At 62.1% G+C, this 12,022-nt stretch overlaps 1 protein-coding gene across 1 annotated transcript in view; it reads left to right on the plus strand.

Annotated features, from left to right (window-relative positions):
* Positions 1–3,006: 3,006 nt before the first annotated feature.
* Positions 3,007–12,022, plus strand: part of HS6ST1 (heparan sulfate 6-O-sulfotransferase 1) — a 43,076-nt gene continuing 34,060 nt past the window's right edge. The window contains 1 exon segment of the mRNA XM_057551696.1: positions 3,007–3,836. Within this exon segment, the coding sequence (XP_057407679.1) occupies positions 3,310–3,836 (527 nt within the window). The 5' untranslated portion in view covers positions 3,007–3,309.

Here is a 12,022-nt window from a genome sequence, read left to right on the forward strand (position 1 = left end):
AGTGTGTGAGGAGGACCCACTGAGTGCCAGGCGCTTGGCGACGCTGTGACCTCACTTGAGATCCACACTGCCCTTTGATGTGTGTGTTTCTGCCGGTTGTCGGATGACAGTGAAGGCTCAGCAGGGAGTAGGTTGACGAGGCTGCCAGTCGGGGAAGGGGAGAGCCTGTATTCCATCCTTCTCCCAAAGGTCCACTGATTCACTGAAGCAACTTGAGTCCATCCGTGGCTCCTCTGACCTGACTTTGCGATAAACTCACCTATGGCCTTGGGGTCTCACAGTGTGTGCGCAGCACTTAAAGGGGATAACTGAGTAAAATCCTATAGCCATCTAGAAAGATTTTCTTCCCCCTAAGAGAATTCTAGGAAGAAAGGGCTTCTGAGCTAAATAGGAGGTTCGCTATGAGCCATTCTGGCAGGTACAAAGCTGGATTAAACAGCTTCCCTGGAAGAGCTGCTAATCCGAGGGTCAGGCAGCTCTGGCTCCCATTACGGCTCCTGGGAGGGGCAGCCCCCCACTGCAGACCCTGTACCAGACCCTCTACCCTCTCTGGGCCTTAGTTTCCCCTTTGGGACAGTCAGATTGTCACAAGATGGGGCCGCAGGTCAAGCACAGATGGTTTTGGTGGCCTTTCGGTAACACTCCAGGTTTCTCCTGAACATTCTGGACCACATTCCCATCTGGCAGCAGAGACCATCGCCAGGAGCTGTGAGGAATGGTCCCTCTGGACCCTCTCGCTGTGCCCTGCTCCAGCCTTGGCCCCTGGCCTGGGGGAACTGAGTGGAGTGCAGGGGTGAGTAAGGGCCAGATGGGCCAGGATCAGAATCCCAGCTCTGCTGACTTCACAAGAGTAAGAGGAGCTCTGCCAGGCCTGGGGGCCACCTGGGGTCTCCACGCTGGGCCCAGACACCCAGAGCTGAGGGGATGGGGTGCCCGCAGGGGAGGCTTTTGCTCAGGCTTTGTTCACCCTGCTCTCAGTTTTCTCTTCTGTAAGATGGGTATTACAGTCTCCTCCGCAGATTTGCGGATGGGCTCAGATATGACACATCTACAGTGATTGGTACCCAGTAGTTCTGGGTAAAGAGCAGCCTTAATTACAATTCACCACTTGATAGAGGACTGTCATCTGGGGAAGGATGCCCATTGGGTTGACCCTGGAGAGCTCCGCCCTCCAGGTCTGAGCTGCTGCCTCCAGGGCCATAAAGGAAGCCTCCCCAGGCCTCAGCCAAAAACGGGGTCAAGTGACTGCAGACAGGCAGGTGGATCCAGGCTCCCCACTGTGCCAGCCTCCACTCCTGGCAAGAATGAATCATGGCTGGAGAAGTCTGAGCAAGCTACCCACAGGCCTCCTGGGCCAGGTCCAGTTTTCAGGCAGCTAGAGGATGGGCGGGGGCTTTGGGGCCCTGGGTCACACTGGGGACTGGCCACCCTACCCCGCCCCCAGCGGGCCTTAGGTCACCCTGTATAGTGCTCAGGCTGCTGCATCAGAGTGGATATGCCTTAGGCCCCTTCTGAAAATTGCATGCTCCCCTCTTAGTCGGACTTTGGGGTGTCGGTGGTTGGTTTTCCAGTTCTCCGGGTTTGCTACCAGAAGGGATCTCTGGCATGATTTTATATATTTTCAACAGTTTAGTTGAAGTATAATTGACGATATAAACCCTCACAAACCCTCCCCCCGCCCCCATGCTTGCAGGACCCATGACAGAACAGAAACCAGGGGAGCTCCTGACATAGGATGACGTGGGCATTTGAACCCAGGCCTGGCAGCCGCCTGAGTCCAAAAACTAGGACCCAACCCAGCGATGCGGGACACTGAGATTCTCAGCAGGTCATTTCTCACCCTGGCCCACCCCGTTCCACGGAGGTGACACAGCTTCTGAGCCCAGTCAGGGCCAGGCGGTGTTGGTTCCGGGGCTAGTGAGGGGAGTCTGGCTCAGGGCCCAAGCTGGCAGGCGGGGGGCAGACTGGGCTAATGGGGAGGGAGGCCCGCAGGGCCCAGGGGCACCACCGCGGATAGGAGAGGCCCAGGGCCGCTAGACCCTCTGACCCATCTACCAAAGCCAGAAGTTAATGTTTTTGTGGACCATCAAAATTTTAAATATTGGTTCAACTTTTTATAACTTTTTCATTGGTATTATAATAAACTTGGAGGGAAAAGCGCACATTGACTGAAATTCCTTTTAAATAACGAAGGACTACATAAAGCCGGCCCCTGCGGACACTTTAGCATCTCTCCACGAGGGGGGAGGGGGGAGGAGGGGGGAAGGGAGGAGGGGGGAAGGGAGGAGGGGACGGGATGGGGGAGAGGAAGGGGAGGAGGGGAGGGGGTGGAGGAGAGGGGAGGGGGTGGAGGGGAGGGGAGGGGGGAGAGGAGGGGGAGGAGGGGAGGGAGGAGAGGAGAGGGAGGAGGGGAGGGGGAGGAGGGGAGGGGGGAGGGGGAGAGGAGGGGGAGGAGGGGAGGGGGGAAAGGAGGAGGAGACGGGGAGGGGAGGGGGAGGAAGGTCCCACCACTGCCGTGGGTCCCAGGCTCACCACCCTCAACCCTCCCTTGTTCCTTCCCGACCCGCTCCCCGCCCCACCGCCCCCAGATCCCACCAAGTCCATCCAGCCCGGGCCCCCTCGCGTTCGATCTTCAGAGTGCCCAGCGTGCAAAGCCAAGGCTTTCCCTCCCGTGAAGCGGTGAGGGGAACCCAGGCCCCAAAGCACCCACCACCGCGAGCCCCCTCCAGCACAGAAGGGCCGTCCGCGCCCCACCACACGTTTCTCCAGTCTCTCCCCACGCCTCTGAGGACAGAGATCAGTTCCCCGTCCTCGCTGCCCGCCTCGGAGGGGCCTCCCCAAGGCCGGAGACCTCCGTCCGGACGCCAGGTACCGGCCTGCAGCCCCGGGGTTCTGGGGGCGGGGCCGCGGATCGACGCGGGCGGCGACGGCAAGAGGCGCGGCGGGGGCGGGCCGGGGGCGGGCCGGGGCGGGGCGGCGGCAGACTGCGGAGACGCGGCGGCGCGCGGGGCGGCGCAGAGCGTTCTCGGCGCGGCGCGGAGCGGAGCTGACCGGCGGGCGAGGGGCCGCAGCGGGAGCGGACCGGGCCGGAGCCGAGCCGGAGCTGAGCCGGGGTCGGGCCGCGGAGCGGGGCCCGGGCGGGGAGCAGCCATGGCGCCGCGCAGGGCCGGGGCCCGCGCCGCGCTGGGCGGCCTGGGTGCCGAGTAGCCGGGCCGGAGCGCGGGCGGCGGCGGCGGCGGAGGCAGCTGCGCCCGTGCCCCCCGCTCTCCAGGCCCCGCGCACCGCTCGGGCCGCCGGCGATGGTGACACATGCGGCGGCGGCGCGCCGGCGGCAGGACCATGGTTGAGCGCGCCAGCAAGTTCGTGCTGGTGGTGGCGGGCTCGGCGTGCTTTATGCTCATCCTCTACCAGTACGCGGGCCCGGGACTGAGCCTGGGCGCGCCCGGCGGCCGCGCGCCGCCCGACGACCTGGACCTCTTCCCCACGCCCGACCCGCACTACGAGAAGAAGTACTACTTCCCGGTGCGCGAGCTGGAGCGCTCGCTGCACTTCGACATGAAGGGCGACGACGTGATCGTCTTCCTGCACATCCAGAAAACGGGCGGCACCACCTTCGGCCGCCACCTCGTGCAGAACGTGCGCCTCGAGGTGCCCTGCGACTGCCGGCCCGGCCAGAAAAAGTGCACCTGCTACCGGCCCAACCGCCGCGAGACCTGGCTCTTCTCCCGCTTCTCCACGGGCTGGAGCTGCGGGCTGCACGCCGACTGGACCGAGCTCACCAACTGCGTGCCCGGCGTGCTGGACCGCCGCGACCCCGCCGCGCTGCGCACGCCCAGGTGAGCGCCCGCAGCCGGCCGCGCCGTTGGCCCGGGACGGCGGGGTGCCTGCTCGCGGCCGCTCCCCCGGGCCCGGCCCTCGCCGGGCGGACCTGCGCCCACCCTCGCTCCCTGCCCTCTTCTCCTGCCCTCTTGGGGACCCCACTCGCCGCGGCCCTTCTGGACCCCCTCCTGATCTCAGGGCGCCCGAGTCCCCAGTTGGTCCGCCGCTCGAATCCCGCTCTCACCTCCTCTGTGCCTCTTTACTTTTCCCCACCACCCGGCGGGCTGCGCGGAGCCTGGGCTTCCCGGGGTCATCGTCCCCTGCCCGCCGCCCCTCACCTGTCGTGACCCAGCTCTGGGTCCAGGCTGGCCTGTGTCGTCGGGCGGGAAGACGGGTTCCTGTGCGAGTGTAACCCACCTGGAGTGCTCGCTTTCCTGCGCTGCTCTCACGCCCAAATCGGAAGTGAGAGAAGTGAGGTGCCTCTCCCCTTGCACCTGCGGGGCCCCCGGCCCGCCAGCCTGCCTCGAGAGGGCTGGGGAGGAGCTGCCAGCGAAGGGGGCTGGCTCTGCCGTGCCCAAGTGTGCAGGTAGAACAAAGGCCCAAGTGTCCCCTGGGGCTGGGGGCAGGGGGAAGGCAGTGCCGCCGGCCCCTGCGAGTTGGGCCAGAACCAGGCGCAAGCTCGCTCTGAAAGAGCAGGAGGCCTAGGGCAGGTTGGGGGGAGCTGAGCTGGCGGGGGGCACCTGTGCAGCCAGGCGCCTTCCCTGGGGCCCCCCGTTACTGTGGAGGTTGGAAGCACAGGGCTGACCTGTGTTGGGGGACAGCTCTCCAGGGAAGCGCTTTGTAGCCAGAAACACTCTCTCTCTCTCCCCACGGTGCTGGGTTTCCAAGGGTTAAACTTGGCAATCTTCTTCTGTTCACGTGGGTGCCCTGCGGGGCCTTCTCCCCAGATGCCTGGGCTGGGAAGGTCCAGAAAGGAGGTCTTCTTGCCGGCCTTTTGTTTATCTTCCTCGTTTGCCTTAAGAGTGCCTTCGCGGGCAGGATGGGCGTCGGGGAGCTGCGTGACCCGTGTAGCTGAGTTCATCAGCACTCCTGGGTCGAAGGTGCAAGGTCTCGGTGTGCTTGGATGATGAAGCCTTGGTATCCGGCCAGCTCGGAGCTCTCCCTGCTCAGCCCCGCAGTCCTCCTGTTGTCTTTCCCAGATGGTCAGGAAATTGGGGCCATGGAGCTGTGGGGGGGGGGGGGGGTAGTGTCTTCCCACTTTCCCTTGGCTGTCCCCCCACCAACAGCAGCTCCCAGCCTGAGAGGTGATGTGCTGGGTGCCTTAAGGCTACATGGCTACCAGTAGCCAGACGCGGCCTGTTCAGGGGCCCTTGAAGCATTGCTTCCTGCCCAGCACTTGGTCTGATCTGCATAGATGCACTTTCCAGGCCTCGTACCATCCCCTCACCCCCTCGCTCCCCAGGGTCCTGCCACTCTGTGCTAGACTGAGCTGGGCCTGGGGGCTTGCAGCCACTTGCCCATCTATCCTTCTGCCCAGCAGGGCTGCAAGCCCCCGGAACTGGGCACTAAGCAACCCACATAAGCCCAGGTGGGCACCTCTCTGCCTGCAGGAGTGCAGGTGTGGAGGGCGGAACGGTCCTGTCTGCCAAAGGCAATTAGGTCACGAGAGCCCGGAGGGGAGAGGGTGCAGACCTCGCTCTAGGCGCTGCCGAGGGGCCTGAGTCAGGCTCGCCAGTAGACGTGGCCTTGACCCTCGTTTGCCACCAGGACACTCGTGCTACAGCCCCACCTCCCGAGGCTGATTTTCTCTTTGGGTCACCAGGGTGAAGGGCCCCTGGTGTCCCTTCTCCAGAGTCTGTCCGCCAGAGCAGGAGGCCCCGCTGCCCCTACAGACAGGCACGGAGGAAATGGGGAAGCGGCCAGGGCCTCCGGGTGCTGCACGAGGGTGGGTGCGTGTGGCAGGGGTGGAAGACTCCGTGCGCGGTCCGCGTGGTCCGCGTGCGTGGTCAGCCGTGGCTCCCTCCTGCCGCGGTGGGGAAGTTGCTGAGCTCAGCAGCTGCCGGCCGTGGAGGAGGGGTTTCCAGGGCTCTCGGGAGGCCCGCCCTCTGCCGTCCGCTGGAGGAGTGGGCTGTGCCACCAGGCAGGTGACAGAGCCTTGCCGGCCTTCCGTGTCACTCTCCCTGCCTCTCCCTTCAGTTCTGGTCCAGGCGCTAGGTTGATGGCGTTTTTAATGAGCTTCCTGGAGGGGCCAGGGTAGTCTTGGCTTTCTGTGTTTACAAGCCTGTGTGCTCCCCTGGTCTGGGGCTGGGCCAGAGCGCTGGGGGTTCAGGAGGCAGCTCCCCCACTGCCCAGGGACCCAGCACCCAGAGGGACGGTGGCAGTGCCCAGCCCCCATGGGATGCCTGCTGTCGGGTGACTCGGGTGTCGCCCTTGCCCTCCTTCCCGGCCTCCCCACGGCCCTGTGGTGTCGGAGCGACCGCCTGGCTGGTGAACTGAGGAGTGACAAGGCGCTTTGGGGTCTGGGCCTGGGCGAGAGCCCTGTCTTCCTCCTCTCCGGTCCCCAGGGCCAACCACCTTGGGGGGTCGGGGTGGGGGGCGAATGTCTTCCCGCTGTGAGGTATGCTTCTAGAATCTCTCCACCGAGCCTCTCCCAGCTCCTGGTGCCGGCGTCCGCGGGGCTCTGGGGCCTGCGGTGCGGGGAAGTGAGGGTTTTCATGGCTCCCGCGCCTCCCCGCCAAACGCCGTCAGCCGGGGTAGTTCTGAGATGGGCGTGCATCGAGGTGACAAATGGAGATGGACAGGTTTCCAGCGTTTTGCTGGAATATGGTTTGGAACTTCCAGCATCTGTGAGCGCTTCCTGGCGTGGAAGAGAGGAGCAGGTGTGTGATAAAGCGCTGGCAGGTCCCTGTTTCGTCCTGTGTCCAGCAAGGGAGCTGCCACACCTGCTGGCATCTGCCAGGAACGCTTGTAAGGCCCCCAGGGAGGCCTGGCCTCAGGCAGGTGGCCGACTGTTGCCAAGGGCCACTTTGGTTAGAGTGTGTCAGTGCCCCATGCTGCCATTCACCTCGTAGGGTCGGGATGGCGCTCCTAAGGTCCAAAACGTGCCTCCTTCCTCTTCCCGTCGGCCTGAAGGAGACGGAAGAGGAGACACGGTTAGGGTCTTGCCTCGGTTGCCCTGGAAATGCCCCTAAAATCGTGTAGGCTTCCTTTGGAGCCGCAGAGGGCATTTGGGACCCGAGTATGGCTTCCGGGCCACCTTCATGGGGTCCTCTCTGCAGGTGGGCTCCCAGCATCCTTGATCTTAGCCGGCAGAGGCTGTGCTTCCTTGTAGGAGGAAGGAGTCTTAGTGTCAGTCCTGCAGCCTCACTCTGCTCGCACACCCTCCCGCCACCATCCTGAGTCCTGTCTGGTTTCAGAAATCTGCTGGTGCCGCCAGCTGAGCCTGTGCCACCCTCGGTGCAGCACGCCCTCCTGCCTTCCACTGCTCGCCCAGCTCCTCCTCTCCCTTCAGCCTCAGCTTTGCCACCCCTTCCCTCAGGAAGCCTTCCCAGATAGCGCCCCGTTGCCTTAGGTGCCCTTGGCCCCTCTCCATCTGCCGTCCTGGCGTGTCCATGGCATGTTGGCACTGGCCGGGGGCCGAACGGGTGCTGCCTACACGTGGCACCAACAAGAACGTTCACCTCTTGGTCCTGCAGCCTCTCCGGGAGCTGCAGTCAGCGCGCCCTTCCCCCACGCGTCCTGTGGTGAGTCAGGTTCAAGGAGACAGTCTTGAGTGCAGTGCTGGTCCCAGAGAACCTCAGGGGCTCCTCAGTGGGCCCAGCCAGCTTAGCTTGGAGCATTTCTGTGGCACCGGATGACTTGGCTTCACAACCACATCCTTACGTGCAACTAAGGGACAAAACCTGCATTTACCTGCAGTGGGGCAGATGCTACCCAGAGCACATGACAGGGACCAGTGAACAGGGCCCGGCCACCTGAAGGAATCGCCCGGAGAGGTCTTGGGTTGAGACGGAAGGAATCTAAGGTCAAGAAATTCAGAGTTAGATATTCTTTAAAAATGAACAGACAACCAAAAAAACCTCTTCTTTTTAAGCAAATGCGTGAGAAGACAAACTTTCAAATGATTTACCGGCGATCATTTTAAACGAAGCCCTGGCTTGTGAAATCATCAGGCTCTACAACTCACGGTCTCCTCAAAGCACCACAGAACTTGCGAGACCAGGGCTTCCTGTCCTCCTAGGTACTTCCCTTGTCAAACCCGGGGCGGTGCAGAGTGGGCTGGACACGGTGCGGGGGCTTGTGTGCCCCCACCCCGGGTCAGAGAGCCTTCCCGGTGGGTGCAGCTCCCAGCCCTGGGGCCCGGGGGCTGGAGAAGCCCCTGCTCTTCCTGGAATCAGTCAGGGTCTCTTTCTCAGTGGCAGGACTGAGAGGTGGGGCTGCTGCCCTGGGAGAGTGGCAGGCCATCAGCGGGGGCCTGGCTTTGTCATCCTTAAGGGACCCTGAGTCTTTTCGTTTCATGTGCTTCTCGTTTTTGTTATGAAGTAATGACTGTAGTAGATAATCGGCAGTAAAGTATAAAAAAGGAAAGTTACTGTATTCTCTATGCATACCTTTTTTTTTTATTATAATTGGAACTATAACGTAAATAGTCTACAGATGTTATTCTGTGTCATTAACAACAATAATTTAGTGGCTACAGGTGACTCACCTCTGGGTGCACCATAGTTGGTTCTCCTCTGGTGTTGAATGTGCAGATTTCCCATTTCTGGTTCCTGTAAGTAACAGTGCAGTGGACATCCTTGTACATAAAGTATTTTTGCATACCCCTGACTTCCCTTGGAAATTCCTAGGTGTGGAATTTCTGAGTGGAATAGTCTGAATGTTTAAATGCTCTCAGTGTAAATATTAAATTACTTTACACCTTATTTTGTAGCCAAGTATGGTATTTGAGTACTCATCTCGTTGGTATTCAATATTGTTCTGGGTTTAAAGAGTTTACTTTCTTCAGTGAGCAAACTGTCTGTATCTGGTTTTTATTGAAAAGTCCCACCTGACAAGTGCACCCTTGAGGGTGGCCCATCACTTTGTGGGGGGGGAAACAGGGCTGTACCCAGCCACCCTGAATGCCGGCCCGTCTGGTCACAGATGTGTGCATTTCACCCCTGCCCAGAGCGGAGGTGCAGTTCTCTGCCATCTGGGGCCAAAGGGGAGGGGTGAGCGGCCGTGGGGGCCTGAGTTGGGGGAGCCAGGGTCACAAAGGGAAGGGTGCAGACAGGAGGTTGGCTCTTGTCCCGAGTGCTCCGCGGGTACTTGGAATGGGCTATCTCATTTCCCCCTCCCCACTCCCACAAAGCACGCGTGACAGTTGTCCCCATTTTCCCCGCAAGGAAGTCAAGGCCCAGAAAAGTTAGGAAGCTGACATCCCGACGTCTGTCTGTCCTGTGGCCCGTGTGCCCTGTGCAGCCCTCCCCCTTGGTGCCCCCAGCTGGGGAGACCAACCTCGGTGAGAACCGCCACCAGCCACCAGCCGTCGCATCTGTCCCGCCCGGGGCCGAAGGGCTCCTGAGACCCTGGGCGGACGCGGGCGGTTTCACGTGCAGATCTGGGTAGTCGGTGCATTGGAGAACATCTGGCAGTCTTCGCCCCTGCAGTAGCAAGACGGGACTCAGGCCACACCCTCCTGGCTCTGGCAGGGCAGCGCGGAGGGGCTGCGGGGGGCGTCGGCACTGCTGACGGCCGAGAGCAGGCGAGGCGCGGGGGCTGCCGGCGCAGCGGGGGCTGCCGGCACAGCGGGGCCGGCGCCTCCTGCCGCCCCTCCTGGGTGACCGCGTCCTTCTCAGGTGGTCCTGGTCCTGTGGCTGCCAGCCCCACCCCCAGCCCTGCCGGAAGGGCTGTGGAATTCAGGCCAGGACGTGATTCAGCTGGTCTGCGGGGAGGACGGGAAGGGAAGGGGGCACAGGCCCTCCTGACAAGGTGGTCTCCCTGGTGGGCACTTACAGCCGTGTGGATGCGTCTCGTGGCCGACCCGCTCTCGTCTTCTCGGACCCGTCCTTTGGCCTCGCCGGCCAGCACTCACAGATGGGCAGGCGCGTTTGCAGGGTCTCCATCTCTCAATACTCTTTCTCCTGCTTTTTCCAGAACCCAGCGGGCTCTTTCTCTTCCTGTTACATTTTTGCTGTCAGTTTGGTTTGGGGTTTTTTGGGGGGGGGGATATTATGCAGAAAAACGGTCCTAAGCACAAAAATAGGCAGGCACACGAGTGGTGACAGCAGGAGGTGTGACCCGTGGCATCGGAGGGATTTGGAGGAGGCATCTCCGCGTGGGGTTTTGCAGGATCACTAGGAGTAGAGACAGGAAGCCGTGCTCTGGAACCACGGTGACTCACGTCGTCTGAGACCCACAGCCAGTCACAGGGACAAATGGTAACAAGAGGGCAGTGGGGACAGGGAGGCTGTGTGCGTGGACAAGGGTGTCCAGTCTGTCCCCGAAGGCAGGCCTGTCACTTTCTGGCTGTAGGACTTGTGGTCTAATCTCTCTGTTCCTCCCGGGGTAAAATGCCCCTGCCTGGTGTGGTGTTGTCCCAAGCCCCCAGCTTCCAGGCCCTGTTATTTTGGAAAAGCATTGCGTGGCCACATCCACACACCAGAGAGCTAACAAGCTGCTCCCAGGCTGCCTGACCCGGGTGGGCCCTGTTGGAGGACATCAGGGTCAGTGGAGGGGCTGGGCCCAGGGAGGAGGTGTCCAGCCGCTGGAGACCGCACACATCCTGCCCCAGCCTTGGTTTAGACCTGGGGTCTCTCTTCCTTGATGGGGGAGCAGAAACCAGCCAGGGCAGCCCTGCTATCCCACTGCCAGCGAGGCCCCCGGCCAGGCTCCCGGCCGGCTCTGTGGGTGCTGGCAGCTTTGCTGAGGACACGCAGCCCCGCGGCTCGCCGGCGGCCTTTCCCTGCAGCACTGCCTGCGTCCGTGTCTCTCGAGGCTCCTCCAGGACAGCTGGACTGTTTGGAGGCCCCGCCCCACCCTAGCTGTTGTTCTGTTCACTCGCTCAGCCAAGCACCCAGGGTCTGGGGCCTCGGCTTACCAGGCGCTGCCTGCAGGGACTGACACACCCTGAGTTCTGCAAGGCCTCCACAGGAGCTCCTTGGCCCTCTCTCGGTGCCCGGGGCTCAGGCTCCGGGGCAGGGCGGAGGCACGTGGGGACTTGGCTCTTGGGTTCCTTCCGAGAAGCCCAGGCAGCAGCTCTGGGCCCCAGCAGGCCCGACTGGGAACCAGAGGAGGAGAGAGGCGCCCTCGGCAGCCTCTCTCACCTTGTGTCTGGAGCCAGTGGGTCTCGTGGGCACAGAGAAACAGCCCCCTGAGCCTCAGTTTCCCCATCTCTAAAATGGGGATATGGAGCTTGTCATTTGGTTCAGTGGAGGAACCCAGTGTCCTGTTACCCATGACCTCCTGTGACTTCCTGGGCCCTCCAGCCCCAGTTTGTGTCCATGTCCTGTTGGAGCCGTGGCCACTTGTAACCCCGTAGAATTCTGCAATCCAGGGGTGAGTGCAGGCCTCACTGCCCAGGGGTGGGGCCCAGGTCCTCACCTGTATGGGGGCAGCTGTCAGCAGCTTCCCTCAGCGCAGAGTGAGGGAGGGGGTGGGCCTGGGGCACTGTGAGAAAGTCTGGCCTCCTGGCCACCCATGAGCCTCTGTTACATGGGTAAAAGGTCCCAGGGTCGGGGTAGGGGTGGGGCATGAGAGCAAATCAGTAATCATCCGGAAGGGTAGTAACTAGAGACATTAAAACTCTGGAGTTAATTGTTTACAAAGCTGTAGAGTTGAAGGAAATCAGTGGCGCGGGGGACCCACCCGCCTTGGTCACAGGCAGGAGCTGGGGCCCCAGCCTCTCTGCAGGCCAGGTCCCTCCACAGAAGTTGTGCTCGCCTGATGCACCGGAGTGGACACCTGAGCTCCTGAGTCAGAGCTGTCTGGGTTCCCTGCTCCCCACCTGTGTACGCGTGATACTCTGAGCCACGTTTTCTCCACCTGCCTGTAGAGCCGTGGGAGGACTTGGGGGACATGCCGGACCCCAGCAGGTGGTCAGCTCCGTGAGGGTCTCTCCACTCTCGATGATAAGGAAGGACAGAGGGCATCTCTGGGCCCCCCAGCGGTGAGGGAGCAGGAACAGTGGGCGGCCGGGCCCTGCCTCAGCCCGGGAGCCCTG

This window comes from Balaenoptera acutorostrata, chromosome 8 (assembly GCF_949987535.1).
Source record: "Balaenoptera acutorostrata chromosome 8, mBalAcu1.1, whole genome shotgun sequence".
In the NCBI taxonomy this organism is placed as follows: Eukaryota; Metazoa; Chordata; class Mammalia; order Artiodactyla; family Balaenopteridae; genus Balaenoptera; species Balaenoptera acutorostrata.